General features: G+C 39.6%; 1 protein-coding gene across 1 annotated transcript in view; it reads left to right on the forward strand.

The window, feature by feature from the left end:
- Window positions 1–17,298, forward strand: part of LOC119536221 (oxysterol binding protein) — a 38,685-nt gene extending 21,387 nt beyond the window's left edge. Inside the window, exons 10-14 of the mRNA XM_037838926.1 lie at window positions 10,921–11,024; window positions 12,027–12,122; window positions 13,677–13,858; window positions 14,653–14,873; window positions 14,968–17,298. Coding sequence (XP_037694854.1) covers window positions 10,921–11,024; window positions 12,027–12,122; window positions 13,677–13,858; window positions 14,653–14,873; window positions 14,968–15,110 — 746 coding nt within the window. The 3' untranslated portion in view covers window positions 15,111–17,298. The remainder of the gene's footprint in view (window positions 1–10,920; window positions 11,025–12,026; window positions 12,123–13,676; window positions 13,859–14,652; window positions 14,874–14,967) is intronic.
- The last annotated feature ends 325 nt before the right edge of the window (window positions 17,299–17,623 follow it).

The following is a 17,623-nucleotide window of genomic DNA, read 5'->3' on the forward strand; positions in this document are numbered from 1 at the left end:
AAGAAAGGGGGAAAAAAAAACCCAAACATGACAGCTAGGAAGCAACAAAAGGAAAGATAGCATTACACTATAGCAGAATAAAGAGTCAGACAACATTACCAATGCCAAGAGTCCCATACCCCTCCGTTATGTCCCCCTCTTATATGCATTTAGCTTTGGTATATTGCTTTTGTTACATTAAAGGAAGCATAATACAATGTTTTTGTTAATTATAGTCTCTAATTTGCATTGATTGTATTTTCCCCCAATACTTCCCTATTTTTAGCACCTTGCAAGGTTGACATTCATGTGTTCTCCCTCATGAGAAAACATATTTGTACATTTTATCACAATTGTTGAGCACTGTAGGTTTCACTGAGTTAAACAGTCCCAGTCTTTATCTTTCCCCTTTCCTTCTGGTGTCCCACGTGCTCCTAACCTTCCTCTTTCAACCATACCCACAGTCATCTTTGTTCAGTGTATTTACATTGATGTGCTACCATCACCCAAAATTGTGTTCCAAACCTCTCACTCCTGTCTTTTCCTATCTGTCTATAGTGCTCCCCTTAGTATTTCCTGTAGAACGGGTATCTTGTTCACGAACTCTGTCATTGTCTGTTTGTCAAAGAATATTTTAAACTCTCCCTCATATTTGAAGGACAGGTTTGCCAGATATAGGATTCTTGGTTGGTGGTTTTTCTCTTTCAGTATCTTAAATATATCACCCAACTTCCTTCTTGCCTTCTGGTTTCTGCTGAGAAATCCTCACATAGTCTTTTCAAGCTTCCTTTGTATGTGATGGATCGTTTTTCTCTTGCTGCTTTCAGGATTCTCTCTTTGTCTTTGACGTTTGATAATCTGATTATTAAGTGTCTTGGCATAGGCCTATTCAGATCTGTTCTGTTTGGAGTAGGCTGTGCTTCTTGTATCTGTAATTTTATGTCCTTCATAAGACATGGGAAATTTTCATTGATTATTTCCTCTATTATTGTTTCTGCCCCTTTTCCCTTCTCTTCTCGTGGGACACCCATGACACTTACATTCATGAATTCCATGTTGTCATTCAATTCCCTGAGATGTTGCTCATGTTTTTCCATTATTTTCCCTATCTGTTCTTTTGTGTAGGATTTCAGGTGTCTTGTTCTCTAGTTCCTGAGTGTTTTCTTCTGCCTCTTGAGATCTGCTGTTGTATGTTTCCATTGTGTCTTTCATCTCTTGTGTTGTGCCTTTCATTTGCATAGATTCTGCCAGTTGTTTTTTTGAACTTTCAATTTCTACCTTATGTACACCCAGTGTTTTCTTTATGGCCTTCATCTCCTTTGCCATATTTTCCCAAATTTTTTGAATTGATTTAGCATTAGTTGTTTAAATCCTGTATCTCAGTTGAAGTGTAAATTTGTTCCTTTGACTGGGCCATACCTTTGTTTTTCTTAGTGTAGGTTGTAGTTTTCTGTTGTCTAGGCATCTGGTTTTCTTGGTTATCCCAATCAGGTTTTCCCAGACCAGAACGGGCTCAGGTCCCAGAAGGCGGAAATGTTCAGTATCAGGTTTCCCTGAGGGTGTGTCTTAGAATATTGACACACCCTGTGAGACCTCAAGCCACTGTGCTTTTCCTAACCTGCCCAGCAGGTGGTGCCTGTCAGTCTGTAGCTCCTGACTGGTGTAAGGAGGTGTGGCTTCCTTAGTTTCTGTTTTGGCTCTTTTCCCCCAGGCTCTGGGGTCTAGTTCTGACTGGAAGGCAGGTAGTAGAGCTGGGCACCACCTCCTTCCTCTTAGGGAAGATACACCCCCTAGAGAGTTTTCATCTACATTTAAATAGGTTCTTTGTCTCTCTGACTCTGCTATCTCCACCCTTGTCTGGGTCAGAACACTGCGAACTGAAAATGGCTGAGACTTTCTCCACTGAGCCACTCAGGTTGAGAGAGAGAAAAAGGGACAGAAAGCCCCCTTTCAGGGCCAATCCATGGCCCCCATTTTCACCCATCAGCCAGAGATAGCACCCGGTCCTCTGGGCTCCCCATCCTGGGACAGAGAAGTCCCCTGGCTCTTCAAGGTCAGTCGTCATTAAAAGCCTCTGTCTGCTTGTTGGGGATTTATAGTTTGTATTGAGCAGTTCATGTTTGCCAATTAAAACCCCAGTTGGAGCTAGACTGAGGTATATTTGCTTGTTCAAAGTGCTGCTCTCTATCACAGAGAGGCTTTGCAGTTTGGGCTGCCATCAGGGGAGGGGGCTCCCAGCTCAGGTCCACAGTTCCTAGTCACAGATTCCGTGCTGCAGTCTCAGGCATTCCTCCCAATCCAGGTTGGTGCCCAATGTGTGGACAGTCACAGTTGTCCCACATCAATTATTCCAGATCATTTACTAGTTGTTCCTGGTTGTTGATTAGTTGCTCCAGAGGAACTAATTAACTTCCACTCCTCTCTATTCTGCCATCTTCTTCCGTCCTAATTGTCCTTGAAACTAATATTTCAAAAGTATTAGGTTAATACTAATGCTTGGGGTGTTCACACCTAATTTGCAGAACTTGGATGCTGGTAATCAAATTGCAGTGTGAGCTACCATCCATGGTGAAGAGTTTCAGAGACCCGCTGAGGATCTCTAAAGGGACAAATTATATTTGATTATGAGGAAGCTTGTATACATTTAAAAGATAACAATATATGTAACTTAACCAGTGAAATTCTGCACATTTTCTCTATAATTTAATTTATCTAGAATTCTTCGAGGTTGTACATAACTATATGAAAATGAAACAAGTAGTGGATTTATTTTTTAGAGTTAAAAATCTATATTTCTGATAGTTTTCCCTTCCTGTGGTTATTTAAGGATTCAAAGCACCAGGATGTGCTGTTGTAAGTCCTTCCATTCATTGAATACTTCCTGTGTGCCTGCCATATGCCAGACATGATTCTAGGTGCTTGGGGAACGTGAGTGAACAAAACAGAGATCCTGAGCTTCTTGGGAGAGAGTGAAGAAAAGGAAATGACATAGTGACAGGAAACAGAGAACCTGTGTAGAGAAGTTTAAAAAGTGGGATTTCCAGACATTGACCCTGGGGGCATCCATATTTAACATGTTGGGATCAGTGACTTGGAAGGAGAATCATGTGGTGAAATGTTCATGTTTGCAGTGGCACTCAACTATCAGAGGGTAAATTGTTAAACCGATAGATATAACGGAAGGAAGATAATATGAACAGGGTTGTGAGTGAGTAGGAACATAGATGACTAGTACACTACAGTGTTGTTATTCATAAGGTAAAATAGGGAAAAGTGATTCAAACTGTTCTGATAATTAAAATAACATTTATTGAGTGCTCACTGTGGGCCAGGCATTGTTATAAGTGCTGTAACATGTATTAACTTGTTCAATCCTAAAAATAATTCTAGGAGATAGGAACTGTTGTTGCCATTTTTCAAGTAATGAAAATGAGGCAAATAGAGATTAAGTTGGCCAAGGTCACCCTGCGTTTCGGTTTGCTAAAGCTGCCAAAATGCAATATACTGGAAATGGATTGGCTTTTAACAATGCGGATTTGTTAAGTTATAAGTTACAATTCTAAGGCATCAACAAGAGGATATCTTCTCTGAAGAAAGGCTGCTGGCATCCAGGGTTCCTCTGTCAGATAGCAAGGCACATAGCTGGCATCTGCTGGTCTTTAGCTGCCAGCTTTCTTTGCTTTCTGCTGCTTATTCCTGTGGCTTTCACTCTGAGCAGCTGTGGGTTCTCTCTTAGCATCTCTGGGGCATTTGTCTCTCTAAATTCTCTCCAAATGTCTCTGCCTTTTATCCTCTCATAAAGGACTCCAGTAAAGAATTAAGATCCACCTTGAATGGGCTAGGTCTCATCTCTATTGAAACAACCTAATTAAAAGGGATTTATTAGATTAAAAATTTTCGGTTCTAAGGCCATAAAAGTGTCCAAACCAAGGCATCAACAAGAGGACACCTTCACTGAAGAAAGGCTGATGGCGCCCGGAACACCTCTGTCATCTGGGAAGGCATGTGGCTGGCATCTGCTGTTCCTTTGCTGCTGGGTTCTGGTTTCAAATTGGCTTTCTCCAAAATGTCTCTGGGCTTCTGTCTCTCTTATCTTCTCCCTCTTGGCCTCTGTACATCTTTTCTTGTTCTCCCAGGGCGTTTCTTTCTAAGCGTCTCAGAGTCCTTTCTGAGGTTCTCTGGGGTAAACTCTGGGCTTCATCTCTTAGCTTAGCGTCTCCAAGTGTCTGGGTCTGTGTTGGCCCCTGAGCTCTCTTAAGGACTCCAGTAAGCTAATCAAGACCCACCCAGAATGGGTGGGGTCACACCTCCATGGAAATAATCTAATCAGAAGGTCTCACCTTCAGTTGAATGGGTCACATCTCCATGGAAACAATCTAATCAAAAGATCCCACGCGATCAGACACCCAGGGAAGTGAATCTCCCTGGCAACGTGGAATATGACTCCCGGGGAGGAATGTAGACCCGGCATCGTGGGACGGAGAACATCTTCTTGACCAAAAGGGGGATATAAAAGGAAATGAAATAAGCTTCAGTGGCAGAGAGATTCCAAAACGAGCCGAGAGATCACTCTGGTGGGCACTCTTACGCACACTTTAGACAACCTTTTTTAGGTTCTAAAGAATTGGGGTAGCTGGTGGTGGATACCTGAAACTATTAAACTACAACCCAGAACCCATGAATCTCGAAGACAGTTGTATAAAAATGTAGCTTATGAGGGGTGACAGTGGGATTGGGAATGCCATAAGGACCAAACTCCACTTTGTCTAGTTTATGGATGGATGTGTAGAAAAGTAGGGGAAGCAAACAAACAGACAAAGGTACCCAGTGTTCTTTTTTACTTCAATTGCTCTTTTTCACTCTAATTATTATTATTCTTATTTTTGTGTGTGTGCTAATGAAGGTGTCAGGGATTGATTTAGGTGATGAATGTACAACTATGTAATGGTACTGTAAACAATCGAAAGTACAATTTGTTTTGTATGACTGCGTGGTATGTGAATATATCTCAATAAAATGATGATTAAAAAAAAATATATAAAAAAAAAAAAAAAAAAAAAAGATCCCACGCATAATAAGTCTGCTTCCACAAAACTACATTAAAGAACATAGTAATTCCTGGGGTACGTAACAGTTTCAAACTGGCGCAGCCCTCTATTCCATATCATTCCCTTCTTCTTTTAAGTATTTTGGTCTGCCCCTTATGTGCTCCAACTGTTAAGTGGTGTTATCAGCATGGCAAGCAGCTGCAGTGTTCAAGAATTGCTGCTGATTGTTTTGAGTCACAGGCGGGTGGTGCTGTTCACAGTGGCAGAGCTCTGAATCAGGTCAAATAAAGGCAAGCCCCATGAGTCGGGGTTTACAGGGAACTGCCAGACAGGTCAAATAATGACAAGTCTCTGGAGATGGAACTTTTGGGGAGCTCCATGACATGCCATTCTGTTCCCTCCAGAGTTTGCTAGGCTGCTGTCTTTCACAGCTCCTGTGAATGAGAGGCTTTTGGTTTTCATGGCTACTGCCAAGCTGGGAAGAGGGGAATGCAAATAGGGCAAATCAAAATGCCACAAAACTCATTGTTCTTAAAGAGATTTAGCTATTTTTCTTGAATTAATGCTCCTTAGATAGTTACAAGCTTTTGGTTATTTCCAGAGTTATGAAAAATGGATTCTAACAGTTTTTCCAGTGTTCTTTTTGCTTTTATTGAAAAGTAGACATATAGAAGTCCTTACTCCACCATTCTATAAGTGGCTTTCTTCTCCCTCATACATTTAAATGGCTCATTTTTTTTTACCTTTAAGTTATTGTGAATTTTCAAGAAACAAATATATAAAAGAAGGCAATCATAGGGAATTCTACGTTTTTCTACCATGCCTGTGAGTGGGATCTAGGGTTATGATATTCAGCTGTGCAAATGTACTGATCTGGTTTTGAATCCAGCTCTAGCACCCACTAACTCTGTGACCTTGGGAAGTTACTTGACCTCTCTGAGCTCAGATTTCTCATCTGTAATATAGGGATGTGGTAGGCAGAATCATCTCCCCACCCCAAATGCCCATGTCCTAATCTCTGGAGCTTGTGAATATGTTACCTTATATAGTTAAAAAAAAAAAAAAAGGACTTTGTAGGTGTGATTAAGTTAAGGATCTTGAGATGGGGAAGCTATTCTGGATTATTCTTCTGGGCCCAATGCAATCACAAGGGCTTTTATAAGAGAGAGGCAGAAGAATCAGAGTGAGTGACGATGGAAGCAAGAGGTTAGAGTGATGTGAGGAAGGGGCCACAAGCCAAGGAATCCAAGTGGCCTCTAGAAGCTGTTTAAGGCAAGGAAGTGGGTTCTCCCCTAAAGCCTCCAGAAGCAACGCAGCCCTGAGAACCCTAAATTAAGACTTCTGTTACTTCAGAACTGTCAGAGAATAAATCTAATTGTTTCAAGACCCACTACGTTTGTGGTACTTTGTTACGGCAGCAATGGGCAACTAGTACAGGGGATGATAGTATATGCAGTTGAGGTATCAATGAATTTGAGCACCCACTATATGCCAGAAGCTATTCTAGGTGCTATGAGTACAATGGTGAACAAAACCCACTTTGTCCTTACGTAGCTTGCATTCTTTTGGAAAACAGACAAAAAATACATAAATAACAATTTTAGATAGCAGTAATTGTGTGAAGAATAGAGTAAGTGGTAATTGGGGAGTGATGAGAGAGAAACTGTGTGTGTATGTGGTCCCTTGGATAGAGTAGTCAAGGAAATCCTCTGAAATGGTTACACTTTGATCTTTGGTTACAAAGACCTAAATAACAACAAAAACCAACCAACAGATGATTTGAAGGAAGAATATTTGAGGCAGAGAGAGCCCTAAAGATAAAGGCCCTGAGGTGGGAGTGAGCATGGCATGCTTGAGAGAAACAATAAGAAGGCCACAGCAACTGGTTCAAAGTGAACAAGGAAAATGGTGAATGAGTTCAGAGAGGTAGGCAGGTGCCAGATCTTGTAGAATCTAGTTTGCCATGGTAAGGAGCTCAGTTTTATTCTTAGTGCAATGGGAAGTAATTGAGGATTTTTACATAGTGCAGTAACTTGATATGACTTATGTTTTTAAAAGATCATTTTGACAGGACACTAGGGACAAAAGTGGAAGCTGGGAGACTATAGGAGGTTTTTACAGAGATTCAAGCAAGAAATGATGGTGGTTAGAGTGCAGTGGTGGTGAAGAAGAGCTTAAACAATAGATATAGGATATATTTAGCTAGAACAAATATTTTGAAGGTGGTTGTGACGATTAATTTTGATAATGCACTAGGAGAACATAGTACAGTGCCTGGTACACGGCAGGTGCTCTCCGCAGAGTTGCTCCTATTTTCATTAACATCATTATCAGTCATCATCATCGTCATCAGCATCACTGTTGGTGCAACTACCAAGGCTTCTTTAATCTTTTATACAAGAATGACATGCCTAAGCCACAATTACGGCATCCTTTTCATTAGTACTACGGAGGCAGCTTAGATTATGGTGCTACTATAATTGACTGTTATTCACTTCTGTCTCTGTGTGTGTGTATGAATAAACACACACATACACAAATTTATTTATTTATTTAAACTTTTAAAAATGTTTGCTTGATTTGAATCTCCAGTTACTTCTCAAACCACTGGTTTTGTTTTGGTATTCATCTAGATCAACTCATACGAATAGGAGAAGCCTGTTATCTACTGAGTGCTTGTTATGGTTCAAGCATTTTGTTGGGCAAATAAACATATATTTTTCTTATTTACTCTGCACAACAAGATGTGATTATCCCAGGTTTACAAATAATAAAACAGGTTTGGGGGAGTTAAAAACATATCCAGGTCACACCTCTAATGAGCTGAAGGATTACCAATTCTATGTGATTCCAAAATTCATGCTCTACCCACTATTCCTTTTTTTTTCTCTTAAGGCCTGTGTATAACTGCTTAAGGTCACATAGTTGCAGAGTGTCCAGTCCTAATTACCAATTTGGCTAGTTCCACAATACAGTTTCAGTTTCTCATGTTGGGGCAGATTTGAACTATCTCTATAAATTATTTTTTTTTTAGTATTTTTTTTTCCCCTTTATTAGAGAAGTTGTGGGATTACAGAACAATCGTGTGAAATACAGGATTACCATATACCACCCCACCACCAACACCTTGCTCTGGTGTGGAACATTTGTTGCAATTGAAGATAGCACACATTTTTATAATTGTAGCATTAATTAAAGTCCGTGTTTTAACTTAGGATTCACCAATAGTATAGTGTAGTTCCATGGGTTTTTTGTTTTTTGTTTTTTTTTTTTTTTACGTTTCATTCTGTTACTATATATTCAGTCTAACATTTCCCCTTTTAATCATATTCAGATATATATCTCAGTGCCGTAAATTGTTTTCACAGTGTTGTCCCATCATCACCACCATCCATTACCAAAACATTTCTATCATTCCAAGTAGGAATCCTTAACTTCCCATTCCCTATCCCCACCCCATCCCCTGGTAACCTATATTCTAGATTCTGACTCTCTGGCTTTGCTTATTCTAATTGTTTCAAATCAGTGAGATCATGCAATATTTGTCCTTTTGTATCTGACTTATTTCACTCAATATGATGTCTTCAGGATTCATCCATGTTTTCACATGTTTCAGGACTTCATTCCTTTTTATTTCTGAATAATATCCCATTGTATGTTTATACCACATTTTATTTATTCATTCATCAGTAGATGGACACTTGGGTTGCTTCCATCTTTTGGCAATTGTGAATAATGCCACTAGGAACATCGGGGTGTAAATATCTGTTCAAGCCCCTGCTTTCAGTTCTTTTGGGTATATAGGAGTGGGATTGCAGGGTCATAAAATTCTGTACTTAGCTTTCTGAGAAACTGCCAAACCATATTCCACAGCAGCTGCACCCTTTTATATTGTCACCAGCAATAATTGAGTGTTCCTATTTCTAGTCCTCTCCAAAACTTATTTTCTGTTTTGTTTTGTTTTGTTTTGTTTTAATAGCAGCCATTCTAATGGGTGTGAAATGATGCTTCACTGTGGCTTTGGTTTGCATTTCTGTGATGGCTAATGATGCTGAGCATCTTTTCATGTGCTTTTGGGCCGTTTCTATATCTTCTTTGGAGAGATGTCTATTCAAGTCTTTTGCCAGCTTTTTAATTGGGATGTTTGTCTTTTTTTTGTTAAGTTGAAGGATTTCTTTATATATACTGGATCTTAATCCTTTATCAGATAGGTGGTTTCCAAATATTTTCTGCCATTGTGTAGGTTGTCTTTTTACTTTCATGATGAAGTCCTTTGAGGGACAAAAGTTTTTAATTTTGATGGAGTCCCATTTATCTACTTTTTCTTTTGTTGCTTGTGCTTTGCGTGTAACATCTAAGAAACCAGTGCCTAACATAAGGTCCTGAAGATGCTAGGAGTTTGATAGTTCAGCTCTTATATTTAGGTCTTTGATCCACTTTGAGTTGAGTTTTGTATATGGTGTGAGATAGGGATCCTCTTTTTTTTTTTTTAACAAATGGATCCCGTTTTCCCAGCCCCATTTTTTGAAGAGACTGTTCTTTCCAATTGAGTGGTCTTTGCCACTTTGTCAAAAATTAGTTGACCATAAATATAAAGATTAATTTCTGAGCTCTTGTTTCTATTCCATTGGTCTGTATGTCTGTCCTTGTGCCAGTACCATGTTGTTTTGATTACTGTGGCTTTGCAGTAAGTTTAAAGCTTGGGAGGTGGGAGTCCTCCAACTTCATTCTTCTTTTTCAAGATGGCCTTAGCTATTTAGGGTCCCTTACTCCTCCATATAAATTTATTGTTTGGCTTTTCCATTTCTGCAAAAAACATTGATGGAATTTTGATTAGGATTGCATTGAATCTATAAATTAATTTCTTTTAGCAATTGTTTGTAGATTTCTGTGTAATAAGTCCTTTACATCCTTCATTAGATTTATTCCTAGATATTTGATTCTTTTAGTTGCTATTGTAAATGGAATTTTTTCTTGATTGTTCTAATTGTTCATTGCTTGTGTATAGAAACACTACTGATTTTGGGGTGTTGATCTTGTACCCTGCCACTTTGCTGAATTCATTTATTAACCCTAGGAGCTTTGTTGTGGATTTTTCAAGATTTTCTGTATATAGGATCATATCATCTGCAAATAGGGAAAGTTTTACTTCTTCCTTTAAAATTTGAATGTCTTTTATTTCTTTTTCTTGCCTAATTGCTCTGGCTAGAACTTCCAGTACAATATTGCATAACAGTGGTGACAGTGTGCATTGTTGTCTTGTTCCTAATCTTAGAGAGAAAGCTTTCAGTCTTTCACCATTAAGTAGGATGTTTTCTGTGGGCTTTTCATATATGCCCTTTATCAAGTTGAGAAAGTTTCCTTCTATTCCTAGTGTTCTAAGTGTTTTTATAAAGGAAGTGTGCTGTATTTTGTCAAATGCCTTTTCTGCATCAATTGAGATGACCATGTGGTTTTTCCCCTTTACTCTGTTAATGTGGTGTATTGCATTTATTGATTTTCCTATGTTGAACCAACCTTGTGTACCAGGGATAAATCCCTCTTTATAAATTGTTTAGTTGGTATTGAAGCACAGTTGGTGAAAACATTGTGGTTTTTTAGACTCTTGTTTTTATTTTGACAGTTGCAGAATATAGCTTCCTATTAAGAATATGGTTATCAGTGTTTGCCATTGTTTAGTTATATTTTATTCATAGATTAAAATATCAAGTGAAAAAAATTTAATCAGTGCTCCTAGCATTTAAGAAGGTTATAAATCATTTTTGATATATTGTTTTTTTTTTTTTAAGGTAAGAAATATAATAAAAGGAAATCAATCCATTGTTATTTCTAGATAGCATGGTGCTATTTTTCTAATATTTGGCTTCATTTGTATACCTCTCTCTGCTTCCAGGTACCATCCACTGTATTTTCCATGCAACTGGGCACCACTACACTTGGAAAAAAGTTACCACAACAGTGCACAACATTATTGTGGGGAAATTATGGATAGATCAGGTGAGGAAAAGTGCCTGAAGTGCTTCTGCAATTCAGAAGAATGCCTTCTTAACTACATGTTTGCAGTACTTAGGACATGTGAACTGACCACAGATTGTTGTTACTGGATTATCAATTTCTCCTAAGAGATGCAGTACCTGCCTCCTCCAGTTTCAACACCACAAATTATTATTTATAAATGACTAAAAGAGAACATTCATTCAACAACTCTATCAGAAGTATGCTGGGCGCCAGGGGGGGATACAAGAAAATAATTAACACAGTCCCCACTTTTCATCCTTTTATTATTCATCTAACATTTATTGTTAGACAGTGTGCTAGGTCCTAGGGCTAAAAGTCAGTTGAGACCTTGTCCTTCAAGGAGCTATTGTCTCATTGCAGCTATATGACAAATACGTGTAAGTTAAAAAGTACTTAATATTATTTTTATTAATACACCTGTATAACAGATGGCCTAAGGTAATATCTGATTAATTGTCAGTTTGTGCTTAAGACTACAGGTGGAATAAATTCAGAGAAGTGAGGAAAGCTGTTTTTTAAGCAGTCAGGGAGGACTCCACAGTAGACATGTTTGTTGAGCTGAGTCTTAAAGATTGTCTGTTGGTATTAGAAAGGTAGAAAGTAAAGAGAATGTGCAAATTAGGTCTACCGTATGGACTCTTGAAATTGTAAGTAGAGTACTTTGATTTAAGCACAGAGTTCATAAGGGGTACTAGTGGGGGATTGGTTTGGAAAGGTAAATTATTATGTGAATTTCAGTGTATGCGCTGAAGGTCACATGCCACCTAAAATGTTACACAGGGTGAAAAACAAAACAACAAATGATTCTTGATCCCAACCTGGAATACCAAGGTTACAAAAGTATTCCACAGCATCTCTGTGGTTGACAGCGACCTAAATCTTAAGCGAGGAAATGCTACAATATGAGATTTTTTGAGGCTTGGGGTTTAGTAGTTATTCAAGTCTTAATAAAACTAATCCATGTTTCTTTTCACTTTATAGTCTGGTGAAATTGATATTGTGAATCACAAGACTGGAGACAAGTGCAATCTCAAGTTTGTTCCTTATAGCTACTTCTCTCGAGATGTAGCAAGGAAGGTAAGGGAAGTTAGAATTTAAATTTTTTCATTTAGTCTGTGTCCCTTAGAAAGCCAACTCCTTTGGGGCTGGTGTGTGTGTGTGTGTGAATAAACATATGCTAAACATGGTCATTTTAAAAAGGAGAGGTGAAGAAGTCGGCCAGAAAGGAAACTATATTGTATCACTAAACCAAGTCCTTCTTTTTTGGGGGAAATATAGAAAATGAGGAAGTAAAAATTAAAAGCAAGAAGAGACTGAAAATGGGAAATACAGAATAAAGACTTATAAAAGGATTGTAGGAAAAAGCCATTGGCAGTTTAACCCTGTGGGATTTGAAGGAGAGTTGTGTTACCACTGCAGTGGAATTGTGCCATGAGTTTCTGTGAGCAAGTGAAGAATAGCTGAGAATTTAAATCTGTTATGCCTCTCTCCTACTTCTGGAGAGAAGAAAATATCATAATTCTGGGTACCCATCTGTTTTGGTTAGCTAGATCTGCCAAAATGCAAAATACCAGAAATGGATTGGTTTTTACAAATTTACAGTTTATTGGTTCACAGATTTACAGTTCTAAGGTCATAAAAGTATCCAAACTAAGGCATCAACAAGAGGATACTATCCTTCACTGAAGAAAGGCTGATGGCATCCAGAACACCTCTGTCAGCTGGGAAGGCACATGGCTGGCGTCTGCTGGTCCTTTCCTTCCAGGTTGCATTGCTTTCAGCTTCTGATTCTAGTAGCTTTCTCTTTAAACATCTGTGGATTCTCACTTAGCTTCTCTGGGGCAAGCTTGGTTTCATCTCTTAGCTTCTCTCCTGGTTCTGGTTTCGATAACTGTTTCCAAAATGTCTGGGTGTTTTCTCTCTAAGCATCTCTGTGCTCTCTTCAAAATGTCTCTGACTCTTATCCTCTAGTAGAGGATGCCAGTAAACTAATTAAGACCCATCTTGAACAGCTGGGGTCTACTGGTCTTTTCCTGGGTTTAGCTTCTGGTATCAGTGGCTTTCTCCAAAATGTCTCTGGGCTTCTGTCTTAGCTTCTCTCTTTTAGCTTCTCTCTTTTCTTCTCCTGGGGGCAAACTCTGAATTACTTATCTTAGCTTCTCACTTAGCTTCTCTGAACTCTCTCCAAAATGTCTCTGCCTTTTGTCCTGTCATAGAGGACTCCAGCAAGGGGATTAAGAACACATTGAATTGGTGGGGTAACATCTCCATGGTAACAACCTAATCAAAAGTTCCCACCCACAATAAGTCTGCACCCACAGACTGGATTAAAAGAATATGGCTTTTCTGGGGTACATAACAGATTTAAACTAGCACACCATCAGATGCTTTTCCTCCATCTATCATTGCAATAAAAATCCCTGTTTAACAAAATGATAATGAAACCCCCATCTCATGGCTCAGTTATTTAAAGCAATACAAGAAAATACGGAGTAATTTGGATAACCCCATGGTATTTGTCATAATGGGATTTAATCAGTTTTTGTCCTAGGACTTTGGTTTCTAGAACAATCAGGTAAGCTAACCCACGGTAGATGCTGCACTCCAAAGCCCTGCTTTCCATCCTTGTAGGTGACAGGGGAAGTAACAGATCCATCAGGAAAAGTTCACTTTGCCCTTCTGGGAACATGGGATGAGAAAATGGATTGTTTTAAAGTACAGCCCGTCATTGGGGAAAATGGGGGTGATGCTCGACAGAGAGGCCATGAAGCAGAGGAAAGCAGGGTTATGCTATGGAAGAGGAATCCTTTACCGTGAGTATCAGTATGCATGCTGCCCAGATTCAGCTTCAGCCTGATCTTGGAGTAGTATTGATGGCATTTCTGTCTTCCTTCCAACTTAATTATGTGAGGGATCAAGCAAGGGAAACCAGAACCTTTGGAGAGATTATTCAAAAGCTGTCACTATATTGTTTGAGTTGTAGCATGCCTTGTTTCAAGAAAGTTCCAATTAATCAAACCACATCTGCCAAAAAAAAATTTGGTGCTTTCTAAACATCCTTAGGAATGTGATTCAGAAGGATTTTTTTTCTACAATTTGGAGAAAAACTATTCAGAAGTGGCTAGATGAGAAAAGTGCCTTCTCCCTGTTAACAGTTTAGCCCAAAGGCCCAGCAGCCATATAAAGGTCCCCGAGACAACATACAGAACTTTGGAATCAGTTTAAGATGGAGACCATTTGTCTCCTGTCATCATCCAATACTGTTCAATCTGCCAAGATTACCCAGAAAGAGATAAAAGGAGAGCAAAGAAAATAGGAATAAGAAATTTTCGTTTAGTAGAATGTTTCATTCTTCCTTTTGAATGTAGGTAATTTTTACTGAGTGGACCATAAATCCAGAAAGCTGTATCAAATTGAGGATGCTGGGGAGGGGACAGGGAGTGGTCCGGTTTGGATATCTGAATTACGGGTATCTGGCATGGTCCTAGATTCTTTCCATTTGTAGGACAGCCTTGGTGATGTAGTCTTTTGGCATTGTTCTCAGTTGTTCCTTAACTAGGGTCTGGCTTTGGTGTTACCCTTTCTCTTTCTCATCCTTTGCTTTTAGGAAGAATGCAGAAAACATGTACTACTTCTCAGAACTTGCTCTAACTCTCAATGCCTGGGAAGGTGGCACTGCCCCTACAGATAGCCGGTTACGGCCCGACCAGAGACTGATGGAAAACGGGCGCTGGGATGAAGCAAATGCTGAGAAGCAGCGCCTGGAGGAAAAACAAAGACTTTCCAGAAAGAAGAGAGAAGCTGAAGCTATGAAAGCTACAGAGGATGGTAACAAACCTGTCTTGTACTCGGTTTCTTGATGTATGGAGAATGCCATTGTGTTTTCAGCTCTGACTTTGTTTTCCCTCTTTTTCCCTTTTAGGCACACCCTATGATCCCTATAAGGCACTATGGTTTGAGCGGAAGAAGGACCCTGTTACCAAGGAGTTAACCCATATTTATAGGGGAGGATACTGGGAGTGTAAAGAAAAACAGGACTGGAACTCATGCCCGGACATTTTCTGAAATGGCAGTAGTAAATTGGAGGAGGATCCAAAGGAGAAGAGGACAGAGGATGTGCGGGAAAGCTGGCAGTTGTGACTTTCTTACCGAGTGCTTTCCTCAAGTTTGTCTGTCTTAACCAATCATTTTTTCCAAATCAATCACCAGAAGCAGACATCAGTGGTGGTGATTGGCTGGTTGCCTTAGCTGATCGAAACTGAAATCGACGTACTAGATACCTGTGTTTGTAAGGGAGAGGTTTAGTGGTTAAAAGTTAGTTTTATTCCACAACTGCAAAGTCAGATATTCTTGACTCTTCCTTTCCCTCTACCCCCACTGAAGATGATGCCATTCACCCTTCCCCTGTAGCCAAGATTCACATAAGATGATGATTCAGGGGCATTTTGGTGCTGTTCAGAGCAAGAGCTGGTTTTGGAAGTTCCTTTCAAAGGAAACACATAAGACTTACCAACAGGTATTTATGAAATGGTTGCAGTGGAACTTAGGTTTAACATGAAATGTGTTCACATTGGGGTAGGTTTAATGGGGTACTCAAACATAAGTAACTGCAGTAATGGAATTCCTGTGAGAGGGATTTTCCTATAGGATTGGAATATTCAGAGTTACGTTCTTGGAAGTTTCTATCTTCACTTGCATAAAACACCCTTCTGCCATTCTTCGTCTCCTTTGACAGCAATTGGAGGCTTCTTTTGTGGCATGTAGGAGGGTTGCATTATCCTCATGAAGGGATTTTATGGACTTCCTCAGGTGAAGAACTTCTGAGAACACAAGGCAGGTTGGAAAAAGACTGCAAGCCACTTTTACTTTCCCAGTTCCTTCTCACCCCCATCTTTCATTGCCTTCCTAGCTTCTTTTTTCTCCCCTGGCACAATAGTAATTTGGGTCTGTATCCCAGTGTGGAGCAAAACATTGCCTGTCCCATTCTGATAGACTTCAAGATTTGAGAGGAGTTAATCTGGAATAAAAATTTTCACCATCTCTCAAGCCCCATGGACTGGAGCCACCTCTGGCATAATGTGTTACATATCTGTATATTATATATATGTAGAGAAAAAAAATTAATTTTTTGTTTGATTTTCCTCCTTTCTATTAAGAATCTTGTGTTTTGGCTATCATTTGTCTCCTTGGGACTCTCTGTGTTGGACATGTATTGATGTGGTTTGGAGCTCCTCTACTTTCTATAATAGGGGCAGACAGATTTGAAACTTGAGCAGGATCACACCTGGCAGTTACTGAACAGGGGTGTTGTCCGGGTTTGTATCATAGGGTGCCCACTGCTCTCTAAATTCTGCTTTCCTAATTACCTGACTTTTGAAAATGAAATCCTAACCCCTTTTCTGCCTCTTTTCCTTCTTTCGTTAGGAAGAATATGGATAGAAGACCAGAAGGGTGATTTCTAGTTGAACCCTGCCTCTATCCAAATCACAGCGTACAGGTTAAATCCCAAAAGAATTTTCTTCCCAGGATCTGGGGCTGAAAACGTCATATGGTCATATGGGGTGGATAAGAGAACTGCTCCTTTGGATCCTGGCTTCCTTCACTTTTTTATTCTGTATTAGTTGTAGTTGTCGTCTTCAGAAATCTAACCCCTGTGCCACCCACCCTTGGTTGAGGACCACAAATTGAGGTGCCTTCCTTGTATGTTTTTTGTTATTTTGGTTTCTGTTCCTTAACTGCTGAGCCTCAGCCAGTGTGGGTCCTGGGGGTAAATATCATTCCAGAGGAAGCCATCCCTCCGGGGAAATTGGATTTTACTGGGTAAATGAGTTCTCTTATTCCTTCCCCACCACCCTTCCCTTCCTAGCTGTGACAGACATGAGAGAGGGGCAACTGCTGGGGAATTTCCTCCCAAGAACCCTATTCCCAATACAAGCAAGGGAGTGTGCCAGGGCTTCTTTCGAGGGGGTCCATAAAAGCTGTGACCTAATCAGGGAACTTTAGACAAAGTAGGAATTCCTCAACTAAATTGAACTTTTCTGCTTAATCTCCATGTTCTTCCTCTACCATTTGCACTACATTTCTGGCTTGATCCCCAATCAGTTCCTGCTCATGGAAGAAGCTTCGAGTCCTTCAGGTGGAATAAAGTCACTTCAAAACAAAACAAAACTATATATATATATATTTTCAGTTTTTTTGCCTTATTGCTTTTTTTCCAAGAAAACTACTAAATTAAATAATTTTTAAAAAGTCCCATTGTTTGTCTGATTCGCTTCAACTCCTACTAGGCAGCAAATGGTGGTGGTGGTGGGAATGGGAAGGTGTGGTCTAATGGTGATTTGCTCTGCATGGGCCTTCATGGGAAACTGAAAGAGATAAGTAGATCTGAAAGTTAAACTGGGCATGGTTTTCAGATGTTTTAATTGTTCAATACTATTCTGGAGGGCCCATGTCCTGAAGAGTAGTTTTAGCAATGCCTACTGCTTCTATGTAATGTAATCATCAATGTCCCACCTTGGTAAAGGGGGATAGCTGCTAGTTCTTTGATACTGGGCCTGTTTCACCTCAAAAACATTTTA

Source organism: Choloepus didactylus, chromosome 6, assembly GCF_015220235.1.
Source record: "Choloepus didactylus isolate mChoDid1 chromosome 6, mChoDid1.pri, whole genome shotgun sequence".
Taxonomy (NCBI): Eukaryota; Metazoa; Chordata; class Mammalia; order Pilosa; family Megalonychidae; genus Choloepus; species Choloepus didactylus.